The sequence below is a fragment of the Oryx dammah genome, unplaced genomic scaffold (assembly GCF_014754425.2).
Source record: "Oryx dammah isolate SB20612 unplaced genomic scaffold, SCBI_Odam_1.1 HiC_scaffold_24, whole genome shotgun sequence".
Lineage (NCBI taxonomy): Eukaryota > Metazoa > Chordata > Mammalia > Artiodactyla > Bovidae > Oryx > Oryx dammah.
The window spans coordinates 74133352-74152799 of NW_024070208.1; the positions used below are offsets into that span (position 1 = coordinate 74133352).

Below are 19448 nucleotides of genomic sequence, written 5' to 3' on the forward strand. Positions count from 1 at the left end.
TCAGAGGAACAAGCCTTTAACAAATCCAAAGCTGGCCCACTCGGCTGAAGAATGGAAACAACTGACGACATTGCTCCCAAAAGCTATACAGACAAGATGGCATAGCTTGCTGGGAGTTAGGCGTATTAATAATGGTAATGTGTACAAAGAAATAAAGACGTGGAGAAGAAGGCAATGGCACCCCACTCCAGTACTCTTGCCTGGAAAATCCCATGGACAGAGGAGCCTGGTAGGCTGCAGTCCATGGGGTCGTGAACAGTCTGACACGACTGAGCGACTTCACTTTCTCTTTTCACTTTCATGCATTGAAGAACGAAATGGCAACCCACTCCAGTGTTCTTGCCTGGAGAATCCCAGGGACGGCGAAGCCTGGTGGGCTGCCGTCTATGGGTTCGCACAGAGTTGGACGTGACTAAAGTGACTTAGCAGCAGCAGCAGCAGAATAACTTTAATATGAAGCTTAAATGAGGTCACTGCCTTTGAAGTGACTGCAGAGCAGTCTTAATGATGATGGTATTAATGATAAAAAGAGGACAATAACAGTTCCAGCTATTACATGCTAGGCACTGTGCTACACTTCACATCTGGCACTTCCCTTCGTCCTTTAGATGGTGGGAACCGGTGCTAAGACCACTTAACAGATGAGGACACTGAGGCTTACAGAGGGCAGAGGAAGTAGATGACGCCACAGACTACAGAATCTATGTTCTTAAGTCACTGTCACAAACTCCTCCTGCTCATCACATGATTGAAACTCTTATTAATGCTCAGAGGTAAAATCCACCAGCAGCAACAGTATTATCATGTAGTAAACATACTATACCCTCAGTCTGTTCTCTTTCAGTCATGAGAACAGCATGAACAAGCCCATCAGTAACCATAGGTGAATTCAATCAAAGGGGAAGAATCAAGGCCCCAGATGAGTGTTGGGTAAATATAGAAGCAAGAAGCAGAGCCATCTGGAGAAGACAATGCTGGAAGGGAGTGTTCTCAGCCGAGGTTTAAAAGAAAAGACTGGGAAGTTGGCTGAACACTCTTAAGGAGTGGCTGAACCACACAAACAGAAAAAAAAACAAACAGCTAGGTCCATTGAGAACAGTAAAAACAGTTCAAACTCACAGATGCAACAAACACAAAGAAAAATATATTAATAGAGTCTCAAGTACAATTTTCATTGGCAACAGTTACTTTTGACACAAAATCCATCACTGTTTGCTTTCAACTTTCATAATAAACCAAAATTTGCCAACTGTATCATTTCAGGATGTGTCATTTTATAACAGATCTCCTCTCAAGGCAAGACCTATCTATACCTGGTTTTTTTTAACTACCCTTTAACTATAAGTCTAAACACACTGGCTTTTGGCGTAGTTCAGAATGAGTTAATATATTAAAGGAAGTGAAGAAATTTGTCTGAGAAAGTGCTTTTTAAAATATAAAATTTGTTCAATATAAAATGCTTGTCATGTCTCTTCAAAATATTCTTTTTAAGATAAAACACACTCCAACATAGTTCAATACCCTTATATTTACTTTGTTTCCTATTTCTCACTTTTAAAAAAAAACAACACCTCACCTGTTTGTGTTTTATCAGTGGTACCCTGACTGGTACTGAACACAATCAAACCATCCGTGAGTTTATCGCTGACTAATCCCATAGTACTAGGTTTAAGTTCTATGGTCAAATTCCCTGTAAACAACAGCTAACCCACATACATACAAAAAGTGAAAAGCATTGAAAGTGAAAGTCGCTCAGTTGTGTCCAATACTTTCCCACCCCATGGACTATATAATATAGTCCATGGAATTCTCCAGCCCAGAATACTGGAGTGGGTAGCCTTTCCCGTCTCCAGGGGATCTTCCCAACCCAGGGATTAAACCCAGGTTTCCTGTATTGCAGGCGGACTCTGTACCAGCTGAACCACCCGGAAAGCCCAAGGACACTGGCGTGGGTAGCCTATCTCTTCTTCAGGGGATCTTCCTGACCCAGGAATCGAACCAGGGTCTCCAGCATTGCAGGTGGATTCTTTACCAGCTGAGCTACCAAGGAAGCCTCCACATACATACAAACCATCTAGAAACACGTTCTGTGATCACTCTGATTGCATATGAAGTTACTCACTTCCCTAGGTGTTTCAAGTACAAAGACCTTTCTCTGTGTGCTTAACCCCATCTTGTGCAGTCGGTTCGTGTACTCACTTTGGAAGCTGTCGAAACTCTCCTGAGTAATCTTCATATTTATAGTTCACAAGATGCCAGTCAGAGTTATAGGTTTTGATGCACTATTGGGAGGAACAGAAAAAATAGCAAGCGTAAGCGAAAAAGGAAAAAGACATGTGATGACTTCTGGAGAACATTTGGGAAAGTTTATGAATGCACACCCACACCAACATCAAAATAGTTCTTTCCTCTCAACGCTCTCATGCCTGAAATTCCACCACAGAGAGAGGTTCCTTGACGCTTAAGACCCACTGAAACATTACACTTGGGAGAGGGGTCATTAAAGTCACTATCATTCGTGGTCCAGGAGCAGAGGTTACAAGGAGACAAACCTCACCTCCTCCATTTACATAACATGTTGCTTCTGACTTAAACCCAATAGCTTCCTAAGAAGTCATGTGGCCTCTATGAGAACATGAAAGTAAATGAAAAGTGCGACCCTAAAGACTCTTTCATGGTATTTACAACACATTACAACTTGCTCATTAGTCAGTATTACATACATTTGCCCTCAGCATCTCATTTTATTTATAAGGGATGGTGTGACGTAACCAGGAAGAAAGATTTAGATTCCAGTTCACGGTGACACCATGACCTCTTTACGTATGCATGCATGCTAAGTTGATTCAGTCGTGTCCGACTCTTTGGAACCCCATGGACTGTAGTCCGCCAGGCTCCTCTGTCCATGGGATTCTCCAGGCAAGAATACTGGAGTGGGTAACCACGTCTTCCTCCAGGGGATCTTCCTGACCCAGGGATCAAACCCACATCTCCTGCGGTTCCTGCGTTGCAGGTGGATTCTTTACCCCTGAGCCACTAGGGAAGCCCAAATAAGTATATACTTGTACATAATCAATGTATTTATGAACAGACACCTGAGTGCCCAGATTTTTAATATCTTAGGCAAAATGGATAAGAAAGATAACTACAGTTTACATATTTTAAACTATTTGTTGTTCAGTCACTAAGTTGTGGCCGACTCTTTGCGACTCCATGGACTACAGCATGCCAGGCTTCCCCATCCTTTACTATCCCCCAGAGTTTGCTCAAACTCATGTCCATTGAGTGGGTTATGCCATCCAACCATTTCATCCTCTGTTGTCCCCTTCTCCTCCTGCCTTCAATCTTTCCCAGCATCAGGGTCTTTTCCAATGAGCCAGTTCTTCACATCAGGTGGTCAAAGTATCGGAGTTTCCACCTTCAGCATCAGTCCTTCCAGTGAATATTCAGGAATGATTTCCTTTAGGATTGACTGGTTGGATCTCCTTGCAGTCCAAGGGACTCTCAAGATTTTCTCCAGCACCACAATTCTAAGGCATTAATTCTTCCCTGCACAGCTTTCTTTATGGTCCAACTCCACATCCATACATGACTGTTGGAAAAACCATAGCCTTGACTATGTGGACCTTTGTTGGTAAAGTGATGTCTCTGCATTTTAATATGCTGTATAGGTTTGTCATAGCTTCCTTCCAAGGAGCAAGCATTAAAAAAAAAAAAATTAGAAACTGCAAAAAATATAGTTAACCAGGTTAAGTAGCCAGAGAGTCACTTGTTTCATAAGCCATTGTTGACTGCCCACATGGCAGGCACAAGCTGAATTCCAAGGCAGGAACAGAGAACAAGGTAAGCAACCCCCACGAGACTGGGGGTGCAAAGTCCAGAAGACAAAGGGTTCGATCATAAATCAGTACCTGGAGAACTATCTCTAAAGAGGCACGAATCTGACCAGCTGGTTTCATGACTGACCTTTCAAAGTCATGAAATTCAAATAATATTTTGAAGTTACACTGAAAGGTTTTTTTTTTGTTTTTTTTTTTTGTTTTTTTTTTTTTTAAGCCATTAGGTCATCCTCCCATGGACAAGAGGACGGGGAGGAAGTGCTGGGGCACTCCACCCTGGTGAAAGGGGCCCAAGAGGGTGGGGCTGTGCTGGCCCCTACACACAGGGTGAAGTCGCTATTGCTCAGACTGTAGCAATGAAAGAACTCGATGGAGAGGTGTCCTTCAAAAATCCTATTTTTTAAGAAACTGGGAGAGTTGAATTAGTAATTAAGTTTTATGATATGCCTTAAAACAAGGATCAGCAAACGTTTTCTGCAGAAGGCGAGATAGTGAATGTTTTCGGCTCTGAGGGACACACTGTCGCAACCATTGAGTCTGAGCAGTGATGTGAGGCAGTCACAGGCATGTGTGAGCGAGGGGCGTGGCTGTGCCACAATGTGACTTTCTTTATCAAAACAGGCTGCAGGATAGTTTGTCTGTGTCCTGTTTTAAAACAAACATTTGAGATGATGTAAACATATCGGACTGCATTTGTCTTGCATCAGTGTTATGAGCAGAGCGGCAAAGGAGATGAGGCAAGAAGTTACCTTTTCAGAACGATAAAAGAACATACTTCAGACAATTTAACCACATGTTCAGTTTTTTCCCAGTGGAGGGCTTCCCTGGTGGCTCAGTTGTGAAGAATCCACCTGCCAATGCAGGAGACACGGGTTCGATCCCTGATCCAGGAAGATCCCACGTGCCTTGGAGCAACCAAGCCCGCGTGCCACAACTTCTGAGACTGTGCCCTAGAGCCCGTTCTCTGCAACAGGAGAAGGCACTGCAACAAAAAGTGGCCCCCGCTCACTGTAACCGGAGAGAAGCCCTTGAAGCAACAAAGACCCAGCTCAGTCCAAAATAAGTAAGCTATTTAAACATGGCCCACATCAAAAAAAAAAAAATTCTTTTAACAATCCATGAAATCTAAATGTTGTTATTGTAATCGGCCTTCACTTACAATAGCGTAGCTTCTTTGTAGCAGGCAAATTTAATGATGGCATGGTTAGCTTCTAAACATCAACTACAAGAATGGGGATAAAAATTCACTGTTTTTTTTTTTTTAACTGAAGGAGCACTTCAAGAAACAAGGTTAAAACACCTAATTCTTTCATCCCATCCAAAGGCACCTGGAGGAAGAAACAAACTCCAGAAAGAAAAAGAAGGCAATCTCGATGCAGTAATAATTTCTCTTTCCTCCTTAACAAAAGAGTCATTACCTGTATGATCAAACAAAAGTAATAATAATCATATATTGATAAAGGATAGTTATCATGCTCATTATTACCTGCCACTTCGTGAATACTGAACTAGTATCGATAAAAAGTTACATGTACAAACATATATATGAAGTCAACAAATACATAAATGCTTGTGCTGAGTCTCCCTTGAAAAGAATACCAATGTCTGTCAGGTGTCCATTTACAAGTTACTCTTTATTTTTAAGCCTATGAAATAAGTTCTGTCAAATTTGTGTTTTCTCATCAGATGGACCCCTGTTGACATTTCTGTCCACGTTTCAGACTTGGAAAACTGCACTTTATTCTGTTGACTATTTTAATGGCCATGATAAAAATGTAATTGTCTTTCTCTGACACTGTCTTGAAAATACCACTGAAATTTTTAAAGGGGGAGGAGGCACTAGAGAAAAATCACTGAATTAACACATGAGCTAGTGTAGAAGCAGCACATTACCTCTGTCACGAATAGGCTCTGGGCGTCCTGCTGTGCGTTGGGGGGCACGGTGGAGCGCTGGTACCGGTCCTGTCGTCTCAGGAGGGCCGTCTGTGAAGAAGAGCACCAGGACGAGACTTGATGAGTGGAGATGGAAAGGCGCCGGCCTCTCGGGGCAGTGGGCACTTCCCCTTCCACCTCAGGTCAGGAACTGCAGACCCCAGACCCCAGCTGGCTCCTTAAAGTGCAAAAGGTCAGGGCAGTGGCTCCCAAGTTCCTCTGAACCTCGGGGCCCAAGGACCCGCAGCAGGCAGGGAAGAGGCCACTTTCAGAGACCCTCACACTCCCCCACCCCACGTGCTTGGTCTAGTTGCCTTTTACTTGCCTTAACTGCCTTTTTAAAAGCGTGGTAAGTCAGACATTTCATTTACCATTTGAACCATTTTAAGTGTCCAGGTTCAGGGCCATTAAACACATTCGCATAGTTGTCCATCCGCCTCTTACCTGCCTTTTACACCCATTCTTATTTACTGCCACATCCCCAGCGGGACATGTGGCAGGTCCTTAACCCATGTTTGTTGACTGAATCTGTGACTTGTGAACACTACCTTCCCTCCTATAACCTGGCACTGCTCTTGTGTCATGAGGCTTAAATGCATAAAGAATAAAAAGTCTCATGACTTTAGGCAGCAAATCTGCCTAATTAATCTACCCTAATTAATGCTGTTTGGAAGGGACTGTAATGTCAGTATGAGATAACCAGGCCTTGGGTTTCAGAAAGAAATGTTTTAGATTTTTTTTTTCCTCCCATGGACTGTAATTCTTGGGTTACTATTAACAGATCATAGCTATAAAAACAGCTCACGTGAAACCGTCGTGTTGACAGAATCCATCTTTGGGCTAATTACTAAGCTGGGATTGTCCAGCCTCTGTCCAGCTGTTTCTCTTCTTTCTAAGGCTGGAGGAAACTTTGGGTAAAATCTGTGGTCCCTCCTCCTCCAGCACAGAGGAAGAACTCCAGGGCATACATTGTTTAAAAATTTATTTTTAATTGAAGGATAACTCTTTACAATATTATGTTGGTTTCTGCTATACACCAACATAAGCCAGCCACAGGTATACACATGTTCCCTCCCTCTTGAAACTCCCTCCCACCTCCCACCCCATCCCACCCCTGCAGGCTAGTTCCCAGAGTCATAGAGCAAATTCCCACTGCTATCTATTTTACATATGGTACTGTGTATGTTTCCATGCTACTCTCTCAATTTGTCCAACCCTCTCCTTCCCACCATGTCCACAAATCTGTTCTCTATGTCTGTATCTCCATTACTATCCTGCAAATAGGTTCATCAGTACCATTTTTCTAAATTCCATATATATGCTGTAAAATATGATCTTTTTCTCTTTCTAACTTACTTCACTCTATATAATAGGCTCTAGGTTCATCTACCTCATTAAAACTGACTCAAATGTGTTCCTTTTTATGGCTGAGTAATATTCCATTGTATATCTGTACCGCAGCTTCTTTATCCATTCATTAGTTGATGGACATCTAGGTTTCTTCCATGTCATAGCTACTGTAAATAGTGCTGCGATGAACATTGGGGTACAAATGTCTTTTTCAACCACGGTTTTCTCAGGGTATAAAGGGCATACATTTTTTAAATAATCTTATTTCTTGCCTATGTTTCCTCCCTGTGGTGTCCACTTCACCTGTATTCACTCTTTACCTGCACTGTGTCCATCTTTGAAAATAATCAAATCCAACTTTTAGAATAAGCCTCTTTTAGCAATGGCACCCCACTCCAGTACTCTTGCCTGGAAAATCCCATGGACGGAGGAGCCTGGTGGGCTGCAGTCCACAGGGTCACTAAGAGTCCGACACAACTGAGCGACTTCACTTTTCACTTTCATGCATTGGAGAAGGAAATGGCAACCCACTCCAGTGTTCTTGCCTGGAGAATCCCAGGGACGGAGGAGCCTGGTGGGCTGCCGTCTATGGGGTCGCACAGAGTCGGACACGACTGAAGTGACTTAGCAGCAGCAGCAGGCTAAAGCAAGAGAAGCGAGGAACTCTGTTCTCTACCTAAGTCCTTACAGGTGAACTGTTGATTCATTCAGCCTCCTCCAGGAGGGCTTTCAACACCCTGGCCCTTGGTTTCATCGTGAAAGTCACAGTGACCCTTATTATACATCTGGTTCCATGAAAGGCCACAGAGATGAGTGACAGTAAGCACTGGAGGCATAATCTATTCCAAAAGCTTCAAAGTCACACAATACAAGAGATTGTCAAAAGTGCTAAGACTCAGGTATAATAAAGAAATTACATACACTTCAAAGGAGGACATATTCTATATCCTCACCTACTGTGTCCTTATCTCGATTTATTTGGTTCTCTCAAGATTTTTTAAAAATTAATTATCAGACTTTTAAAATGTTCATGAAATAACTCAGGTCAAGAAATAGGACTTTTAGGGTTATTTCTGGCCCAATTCTCATCACAACATCAGGAAGAAAGAAAATTTACTATAGAATTTTCCTGGTGGAATTAACAACTAAAGAAACTTTAATTATGAGACACTTATCCAAATACTTCTTTAAAGTGAGAAATAGTAAATGAACCTTTTTTAAAAAATTATTATTGTGGATCAAAGTGACATTATGCTCTCATTTTAAAAAGAAAGAAACTTTAATCATTAGAGACAGACTTGACCTTTAATAGATAAGAGAGCATTGGGCATAATTAAACCAATCAACCATGTGTTTCTAACCACCCACCATACCAGAAAGGTGTAGGAAAGAAGAACACAAAATCACAGGCTGGAATGAGAGGAAAGGGTAGCAGAGTCTAAATCCAATAGGGAGGAGAAGAGAACGCCAAGAAGATGACTCTCAGTCACTCTTTTCGACCCCATGGACTATATAGTCCACGGAATTCTCCAGGCCAGAATACTGGAGTGGGTAGCTGATCCCTTCTCCAGGGGATCTTCCAACCTAGGGATCGAACCCAGGTCTCCAGCAGTGCAGGCAGATTCTTTACCAGCTGAGCTACTAGGGAAGCCTACTAGTTCTCAGTGCACAGTATCAAATGGTATTCTGGTTTGTTCTCTCACAGAGTTAGCTGCTACAAGCTAACTGAGCCCAAACAACTCTGGTCATACCAGCCCAAACCCAGTCTCCAGGCTTTGAAAGTCGAGATCTGAACCCAGACCTTGGTGACCTTATAAACCACACCTTGGGGGTGGTCAATAGCTCGTCAATTGAGCTCTGATAGCTCGTCAATCTCTGACTCCATTATCCAAAACCCTTCTGCAGACACATGTCCTTTTTTCCCCTTCCACCCAGACTCTGGGTTCCTTTGAGGGCAGAAGACGTATCTTTCTATCTGCTAAGTACTCAATAAATGTTTCAAGAAATGAATGGATAAAACAGTCAATGGAGATAGAAATAGGAGCCTACCAATGATCATCCATTACTTGCAGCTTTCCTCCCTATTATTTCAAAAAGTCCTCTGGCCATTATGGGAACTGACAAGGGAAGACTGTCGCATAAGTAAGCGAATGCTCTATTTTAATTTCTCCATATATTTTATGTATTAAAAGTCACATTCAAGTAATAGTCTATTGCATGTCAAATCGATTCACATTAAATTTCTGTAGTTTCATTTATCTGGCTTTAGCAGATTCCAAATCAATATCCGATTTCTATTCATGAAGACTAAAATTCATCTCAGAAATGAGCTTAGATCTCTTTTTCATTGCTGTGGTATTCTTTCCCACTCATTAAAATCATATTCCTGCTAAAAAACAGGTCTGCAGCCACTTTATATAAATCAACACCAAGGTGGACATTTAAAGAGCGTTAGTCCCATTCCTTTGGAAATAAACCATTTCCACTCTACTAAAAAGTCAGTGTACAAGGGGTGCCTGTGTGCTAAGTTGCTTAGGTCATGTCCGACTCTTTTGTGACCCCATGGACTGTAGCCCGCCGGGCTCCTCTGTCCATGGGATTCTCCAGGCAAGAATACCAGAGTGGGTTGCCATTTCCTCCTTCAGGGGATCTTCCCCACCCAAGGATCGAACTCATGTCTCTTATGTCTCTTGCATTGGCAGGCGTGGTTCTTTATCACTAGCACCACCTGGAAAGCCACAGGTGGCCCCTTTTTCTACTGAAAAAGCTACAAGTCTTTTTTGTGCAAGGGGTAGGGAGAAAAAAAATTACACACTATGAAGTGTGATAAGATCTGAAAATTGAACCTAAACATAGCATTTCAGACAACCTTTGGGATGTAAATCTAAGAGCACAAAATACAATTTAAAAATAAAAGTCTTCTTCCAGCTACTATAATAGATTAAATCATTTCCAGTCAATACTGTTACTTAGGTTAAATCTGGGCAGTGCTTGACGCACAGAAATCCTTAATCACCTTGGCCAAGCATGGGCATGAGTCTTATGAGACCTTTCACAAAATGTTAAGATTAATTAAAAAGGAAACTTAACTAGGACTGCAAAAGGAGGAGGAAAAGGTGAAGTTCTCTTCCAAAGGACTTACATAGTGATGCATGAACACCTGAGAGCCTTTACTGGCTTTATTTACATTTTTTTAAAGCAGTATTTTCTTAAGTCTTTATTGAAACCTTTACAATACTGCTTTTTATGTTTCAGTTTTGTGGCCATAAGACATGTAGGTTCCTTAACTCCTTGACCAGGGATCAAACTCGCACTGCCTGTATTGGAGGGTTAAGTCTTAATCTCTGGACCAACAGGGAAGTCCTTGAACTTTTTTTAAATGGAGTGAAATGATAAAATGCAGAGGTACCCCCAGACCCCAGTAGGAAGGTTACATTTTACGACTACAGCCACATCTAGTTTGGAAGGCCAAATTTCAAATAGAGACATTTTTATTTTATAAACTTCTTTTTTCTCTTGGCTGAAATGATTCCCTCCAAAAACGGGTCACTTGAATAGCTATGAGCCACATATGGAAAGTGGGATGCTTAGCCCAAGGAAGTAGGGCCCCTGAAGGGTACCATGTTTCCACCCCTGGGCCCCAGCCCAGGCTTCCTGGCATCTTCTGCTCCTCTTCTTACCACTAACTGCTCTTCCCTGATGGCCTGCCATGGCCCTGTTTCTTTAGCTTCAACTTGGAATCCCTCTTACCGATGAATTTCCTGCCCCCAACCTGGCTAGGGCTCCGTCTTTCCTCCACCAGTGCGGTCTAACATGCTACCCTGACCCCACTGAAGCCGGGATACCAAGGCACTCATGTTTCAAACCGCAAGCAATGTGAGGCGCATAATTTAATTAAACTTCCTATGGAAGAATTTGAGAAGTGATCTTGGAAAGAGGTTGGACTTGAGGGCCAGGAAACCTGAGTTCTCATTTGGGCTCTGCCTCTAATTAGCTGTATGGTCTTGGAGGAAAGTTTTAACCTTCCACATCCAAGGTTTTCTAGGATCTCCAGGTTTCCTTTGTGGTTTAAAAACTCCACAGTTCCATGGAATTCTAAGTCTCTCTCTCCACAAATGATTTATTATCTGAGCATGACGAATTGCTCTTTGAGAAACTAAAATCTTAAAAAATGTCCACAAACAAGATGAATATCTTTTGATTTTCAGTCATATTATCCCACTTATTTTCTTAAAGGAATAGTTTTAATGTGTTTTTATGAAAGGAATTGTATTACAAGGAGGGGAGATTCACTGTGTTGACTTAAATACAGGCTATTAGTATTAACAAAGATGTTCTTTTGTATCATCATTTCTTTATTTTTCTAATCCTCTCAATTCATAGCACGTCAGATTTTTTATTAATCATTTTACAATGGGCATTAAACAACCCTCTTCATTCCTGGTGGGAAGTAGGCATATCTCTTGGGTGTTTAAAATATCATTATTTTATAGGACTTCAATTAAGACACTGAAACAAAAGACCCACCCTCCCCCTGGGACACAGGAACAACGAGCTGGAGACAAGATCCCAGAGAAGTGGGTGGGCTGGAACCCGAGCCAGCTGCGCAGATCCACAAAGACTCTCCCCATCTCTTGGTTCAAAGGAGCACAGGGCTGGGAGTGTCTGCCCTGAGAGAGAAAAACAAACACCACTGGCAGCCCAGGAGGGAGTGTGGGGCTCAGAGCTGGCTCCTTGGGTGTCCTGAGCAGAACAGCCTGAAAGGAAGGCGGGGCCCTAGTGCACCAGACGAGACAGAGTTAGAAGAGGTGCAGAGGGTCCTCCCTGGCAACCAGTCAGAAGGTATGGCTGCAGAGCAGAGAGACAGAAGGGAATACCTAGGCTCCTGCTGTCTTTAAGATGGATCTTGGGGCCTGGGGACGGCCTAAAGTCAGAGCAGAGGGCCCCAGGCCCACTCTGACCACCTGCTGGACAGTCCAGCCCACCAGGCCTCAAGATCCGTCAGCTCCAACCCACCCCCAGGCTAAGAAGTGGACTCTCTCAGCAGGCAACCTCTCCTGTCTGTAATCCCAAATGAAGCAACTGTGTGTCTGTGTGTGTGAGATAAATCACTAAGTCATGTCCAGTTGACTCTTTGCGACCCCGTGGACTGTAGCCCACCAGGCCCCTCACTCCAGGCAAGAATACTGGAGTGGGTTGCCATTTCCTCCTCCAGGGGATCTTTCCGACCAGGGACTGAACTTGTGTCTTTTACATCTCCTGTATAGGCAGGCATGTTCTTTACCACTAGCCACCTGGGAAGCACCTGTACTTGTTGTTATTAAGTTTGTTTTCATTTTCTTAGCAGAGCTAGCCCTTCATATGCATTTGCCAGAGAACGAGTACTCTGGTCTACCAGGAGCAAGGCACCTTTGGAGTGGAGGTGGGAGAGGCCAGGGCTCTGTGAAGGGAGGCAAGTGGGTGTGTGAGAAACGAAAGCCCAGGAGGGCTGAGTTCCCAGGCGGGCTTAGCTGGGGTCCAGCCTCTCTCCCTCACTAGAGTTAAGCCCTGGGTTGAATTTCTATTGTGGTCAGCTGGGCCAAATGGATTTTCAACTATCGCCTGCTAGAGAAACAGAGCCCAACACCTACTTCCTTTCATCTCTGGGTTCCTGCGAATCTGCTGGAAATGCCCCCTTGAATGCGTCTGTTAGTGCACTAAAACGTTGCAAATCCAGCACGCCGTTAGACCTCCCTTTGGATGAGGCTGGGAACTTTGCTGTCACTTACTGGGCACAGCAGTAATGGAACCTTTCCAGATATCTGGGCAGAGGCATTTGTTTCAGAGCAGATGACTGGCTTTCAAGAGGATTCAGTCCCAAGCTAGGCTGGAAACTGAAATTCACCCAGGGCGTTCCCCACATCTCACTGCGGAGATCATGGCTTGGCCACCGACCCATAGTGTTCCATGAAGATCAGACAAGTCCATTTCCAGGGAGGCAGTTTCCTGAGGATTTTCAGTGTTTAATTCACTAATAATCAAGGAAACAAACAAAGCATTGGGACCAGACAAGAGTCCGGAGAAAGATTTCCATTTAGGTTTCTAAAGGGATTTAAACAAACAAACAAAAAAGACAAACTCCCAGGACTTCCCTGGCAGTCCAGGGTTAGACTCCACCTTCCAGGCCAAGGGATGCGGGTTCAGTCCCTGGTCGGGGAACTAAGATCCCACATGCCTCACAGCCAAAAAACCAACACAAAACACAGAAGCAATATTATAACAGATCCAATAAAGGCTTTTAAAATGGCCCACATCAAAAACAAACAAAAAAACAACAACAAAACGCCCAAGAAATGAATTAAAACATCACAAGGACAAGCCTGATATGGACAGAGAAGCGGACATCTCTCTGCCTCTGAAGCTCCTCCTTACCAGCCCCTGCATGGTCCCCTAGCTTCTATCTTATAACGGTCTCTCTTCCCTCACAGTGTCACCTTGTGGCTTCAAGGACTTTCCTTGCTATCCATTGCCATGACAACATACAACTTAGGGGGCTCTTGTGTAACAACAGACTGGTTCCAAATAGGAAAAGGAGTATGTCAAGGCTGTATATCGTCACCCTGCTTATTTAACTTATATGCAGAGTACATCATGAGAAACTCTGGGCTGGAAAAAGCATAAGCTGGAATCAAGATTGCTGGGAGAAATATCAATAACCTCAGATATGCAGATGACACCACCCTTATGGCAGAAAGTGAAGAGGAATTAAAAAGCCTCTTGATGAAAGTAAAAGAGGAGAGTGAAAAAGTTGGCTTAAAGCTCAACATTCAGAAAACGAAGATCATGGCATCCAGTCCCATCACTTCATGGGAAATAGATGGGGAAACAGTAGAAACAGTGTCAGACTTTATTTTTTTGGGCTCCAAAATCACTGCAGATGGTGACTGCAGCCATGAAATTAACAGACGTTTACTCCTTGGAAGAAAAGTTATGACCAACCTAGATAGTATATTCAAAAGCAGAGACATTACTTTGCCCACTAAGATTTGTCTAGTCAAGGCTATGGTTTTTCCCGTGGTCATGTATGGATGTGAGAGTTGGACTGTGAAGAAGGCTGAGCACCGAAGAATGGATGCTTTTGAACTGTGGTGTTGGAGAAGACTCTTGAGAGTCCGTTGGACTGCAAGGAGATCCAACCAGTCCATTCTAAAGGAGATCAACCCTGGGATTTCTCTGGAAGGAATGATGCTAAAGCTGAAACTCCAGTACTTTGGCCACCTCATGTGAAGAGTTGACTCATTGGAAGAGACTCTGATGCTGGGAGGGACTGAGGGCAGGAGAAGAAGGGGACGACAGAGGATGAGATGGCTGAATGGCATCACTGACTCAATGGACGCGAGTCTGGGTGAACTCCAGGAGTTGGTGATGGACAGGGAGGCCTGGCATGCTGCGATTCATGGGGTCGCAAAGAGTCGGACATGACTGAACGACTGAACTGGACTGAACTGAACTGAACTGAACTGTACTCTGTGACCCTCAGCGTGCACCCTCCCTGACGGGTAGGCCTGCCTTCCCTCCGCCACCCCTCTGCACAGATGTCAGTCATCTTTCTAAAACTCTCATCCATAGCATCAATGTCTCAGCTTAAATTCTTTCAGTGACCCCCTCACTGCCATCAGAATAAACTCCAGACTGCTCGGTGTGACCTAAGACCTTTGGTGACCAGTGGTACTGACTTTCCTGGACTCTCCTCCTGCCCTTCTTCCAACCTCCAGCAGAGAAGGTACTTCTCACTCCCTAAGGCACTGGCCCCCTCTGCCTGGCTGGTGGAGCGGCTCACTCCCACCTCCTGCAGCACATAGCAAGCGATTCTGCTGAAATGATTCAAAAAACCTTGCTGTATTGCCTACCAGACTCAAGAGCCGCAGACTGTGCTGGTCATCTTCGCTTCTCCAACACCTTTAATAACATAAATGTCTGGGTGAATGGGTCATCGGGACTTTTAAACAAAGGCTGTCTTGTTTAGTTGAAGATCACTTGAGGTGGACTCCCCTGGCGGTACAGTGGATAAGAATCTGCACAGGTTCAATCACTGGTCTGGGAAGAGCCCACGTGCCCGGAGCAACGAAGCCCATGTGCCGCAGCTGCTGAGCCTGTGCTCCTAGAGCTGTGAGTCCTGAAGCCCGTGCTCTGCAACGGGAGTAGCCCCCGCTCGCCACGGTTAGAGAAAGACCGTGCACGGCAACGATGACCCCGTGCAGCCAAAAGTAAAGATTTTTTTTTAAAAAAAAAGAAAGATCACTTGAGGCTCCAAATGAGACACTGTCTCAGCAACTGGTGAGACATCAAGGAGCTCTGTCACTGCATAATGTCCTGTTTCCTAAAGTGTCATATATGTACACTTATAAATGTCAGCAGACCTTTGAAGAGTCATAAAAAATTCCATTCCGCTACCTTGCAACCCACCCCCCCTAGATTATACATGACGTAACAGCTTATTCAAGGGCAGTAAATTCTAAGTTAAATGTCCAGAATACTTAGTGACTGGACTCATCAATTAAGTTCAGTTTTTAGAGAGATGGGGGGTTGGTATTAAACAAAGAGGCTGGTTTTTAATCCCTTCTTAAGTATCACTGCACAGGTGAGGATGAAGAGACAGAGGATGCCCAGAAGACCAGGAGCAGCCAGGTAGCCATTCAGGGAACGAGTGGCAGGGCCAGCTTCCCCATGAATAAGGGGCTCAGCCTGCTTTCCACATCGTATGACTTTGCAACTAAAAACTGCCACCCTCAAAAACAAAACGATGGTACTAGTGGAGAGGAAGCATGCTTTGATAAGCACCCGGGTCACTCAACCCCCTCTGTGCTGCCTGGAGGACACTGGTCAGGGTGTACAGAGAGCTTCCGTGAACGGTGCTACCTCTAGGGATTCTCATACATGTAATGGGAACCCAGATTTTAGGGCAAATGTACCCTCTGAATTACAAGTTAAGAAAAGTGAATTTTAGGACGGTTTCTCGCTTACCAAAATACTCAAATTACTAACAGACAGACTGAGGCTAAAATCTAGAACTAGATGACTGTATCTCAGGTCTTACCCCTACGTTGGTGCCTAGTGAAGGGAAATGTGAAAGTGGAAGTCGCTCAGTTGTGTCCGCCTGGAATTCTCCAGGCCAGAATACTGCAGGGAGTAGCCGTTCCCTTCTCCAGGGGATCTTCCCAACCTAGGCATCAATGCCAGGTCTTCCACATTGCAGGGAGATTCTTTACCAGCTGAGCCACAAGGGCAGCCCACCCTGGTGCCTAGAGCACCTAGCATTCCATTCAGCAACAAAGCCTTGAGGAAGGAGTGGACAAGAGTAAGTTCTTTTATTTTCTAGTTGTCTGTGTCTTCTTTAGAACGCAATTTTAGTTGTTTAAAAGACCCTACCTTTGTGCGAACACCTAGTATAGTGAATAGTGAATGTGTTGTTGTTTAGTCGCTCAGTCAAGTCCGAGTCTTTGAGATCAAAGGGATCAAGTCCACGTTTCCTGCATTGGCAGGTGGACTCTATCTCTCTGAGCCACCAGGGAACCCCAAACAAGTGAATACGCATCCAGTTAAAACATGCCCACTATTTATACAATTCCAATATCCCAATGAGGTTCCTTCAGGACTTGCCTTAGGAAGGCACACTCCTCCGTGCACTCAGTGAGTGACTCCGTAAGGTCTCACTCATGCGTGAAGGGGAGCCTCACACAGACCCCTCTGTGAGCACCGTCATCACAGCGGTCCTGTTGGGGCAGCACTTCCACGCCTGGCGTGCCAGGCAGAATCCATCTTAAACACAGTGGAACGGAGGTTACGTTTTCCGGATAAAATGCTGAGCAGACAGGGAAGTCCTGACTGGAGGTCCCCTGCCATCAGGGGACTTCGTGGAGCTCCCTGAACTCGTTCTCAGGGGCCTCAGGCCCATACTCCAGGCGCTGCTGATACGAGGCCACTCAGGCCCAGGCAGGACACTCAGCAGGACCTGGGCTCGGCCAGGCAGAGGGGTGGACACAGCAGGACCCGTTCAGGGTGCAGGAACCACAGAGTGTGTGCCTCTTGTTGTTTAGTCAATAAGTTGTGTCTGACTCTTTGCGACCCCATGGACTGTAGCCCACCAGGCTCCTCTGTCTATGGGACTCTCCAGGCATGAATACTGGAGTGGGTTGCCATGCCCTCCTCCAGGGGATCTTCCTGACCCAGGGATCAAACTCATGTCTCCTTCATTGGTACGTGGATTCTTTACCACTGAGCCACAGGGAAGCCCCATGCGTGTGTCCAGTAATATGTCAAATGGCATCTGATAATTCTGAGGCCCAAAGCTCGGTTTTCATTTTCTTCAAGGACTTGGGGGTTTTGTTGTTGCGTGTGGACATGTTTCCCCCCGCTTCTGTCTCCCTCATCCACCACCTTGAGCTAGGCTTTTACAACCTTCAAGGCAGCTAGTGTTGAGATTCCAAATCCATCCATTTATTCAAGACACATTAAGTGCCTACCATGGATAAAAACACTGTCATAGGAACATCGCAAATGCAAAGGTGAATCAAAAAAAAAACCCTATGATTTACAATAAAAACCCAGTGACTGTAGTTTGCCACTCTCATGGAGATTTTATTTTCTATTTGGGGAGAGAATAAAAAAGTCTTATACTTACAAATAACTGTAATAAAGAATGATTTTCAGTGAATAGTAGAGATACAGTATAAATAACCCTCCACCTGCTTGCACTGTCCAAAGATTTCATCTTGCTTCAAATCTTCCCCTATCAATGCCTGTTAGTTGTGTTTAATAACCTAAGACATGTACGTTAATCACACAGACAGAAGTGTCCTTCTCCTCTCCACTGGTTACTCGTATGGTCTGTGCTTACCCAGTCCCACTCACTATGGAAGTGTCATCATTCTCTCAGACCTATTTAAAATGTGAGCTAAAAAAACCCCATTATTTTTAAAAAGCAAAGAAGACTTGAGAAAGAAAGAGAGAGAATGAGGAGAGAAGGAAGGGAAAGCCGCTCAGTTGTGTCTGACTCTTTGCGACCCCGTGGACTCTACAGCCCATGGGATTCTCCAGGCCAGAACACTGGAGTGGGCAGTCTTTCCCTTCTCCAGGGGATCTTCCTAACCCAGGGGTCGAACCCAGGTCTCCTGCATTGCAGGCGGATTCTTTACCAGCTGAGCCACCAGGCAAGAGGGAAGGAGGAAGGAAAGAAACTGTGACCTGATATGGGGAAGACAATGCTTCGGTGATGGACTTCCAGATCCATCCAATACCTTTCATTCCACCTGAGAAAATCAGATGTTAGACTCACTTATGCAGGGAATATTGTGAGTGTGTGTGTGTGTTTTATTTCATCTAGTTATTTAGGTAGGTAATCTCAACTCCCTGCTCGATAACAAGTTTTCCTAAGCACAGCATAGTGTTTCTAACAAAAGTCATGCCATACATTGCCTGCGTGGTGGGGGGAAAAAAAAAAAAGCTACTGCCTCACCAAGCTGTCTTGAGGAAAACTGAAGAAGACGTCTGAAGTGCTAGGTAAACACAGAGATCAACCTGACAGATGTTTTCTCTAAGGGTTTCTGCAGGAGGTGCCACAGCTCCCGGGGCCGCCCAGCTGCTGGGCCAGCGTCACCCTACCTTCTGTGTGAATGCCGCAGAGCACACATCACCACGCCCCCAAGAGCTGCCCGTGGGAGCGCAGCACCGGCCCTGCTCTGCTGAGGGATGGGCCTTCTCTGCCGGGACAGAGCACGGGACCCAGAGGGGCGCCGGGGGCAGCGAGGAGGGCTGGAACGCCCACCTGGACCACGCAGGGTACAGCCAGAAGGCCCAGAAGCGGGTAGAGGGCCTGGCAGCGGGTGAGGGCTCCACCAAGGAGCAAGGGTTGGAGGGAGGCCTGCCGGGAGGTGGGAGAGAGCTGGGTAAAGAGCGCATGGGGCAGAGGGAACAACCTGAGAAGAGGCCCTGGGGCAGGAGGCTCCCAGAGGAGCCCCAGGGAGGGTAGCGGGGCTGCAGCAGAGAGCGGGCCAGAGGCAGTGATTGATAAGGACACAGTAAGCCACAGTAAGACTTCGCTGAGGGCCTCTGATCACAGGCGTGACGTGACTGGACCTGCCGATCACTTACTTTTTAAAAGATCATCCTGGCTATGCTGTTGGGCAAGGACAGGACCTGGAAGACCTGATCGGATTAACCAAGGTAAGAAAGGATGAGGGCTGCGGCCACGGTGACAGCAGTGGGGGGCTGACCTGCTGCCACGCCCTCTGCATCCCCTGCCCTTCCGAACCCTCCCCCGGGCTGTTCTTCACCAGGCCAGCCTGACAT

At 45.1% G+C, this 19448-nt stretch overlaps 1 protein-coding gene across 22 annotated transcripts in view; it reads right to left on the reverse strand.

The window, feature by feature from the left end:
* The window catches only part of DOCK9 (dedicator of cytokinesis 9), a 282181-nt gene that overhangs the window by 123517 nt on the left and 139216 nt on the right, over window positions 1–19448 (reverse strand). For all 22 annotated transcript variants that reach the window (XM_040267373.1, XM_040267395.1, XM_040267374.1 and 19 more), the window contains exons 3-4: window positions 5733–5822; window positions 2200–2282 (exon numbers count right to left, since the gene is read on the reverse strand). In XM_040267373.1, coding sequence (XP_040123307.1) covers window positions 2200–2282; window positions 5733–5822 — 173 coding nt within the window. The remainder of the gene's footprint in view (window positions 1–2199; window positions 2283–5732; window positions 5823–19448) is intronic.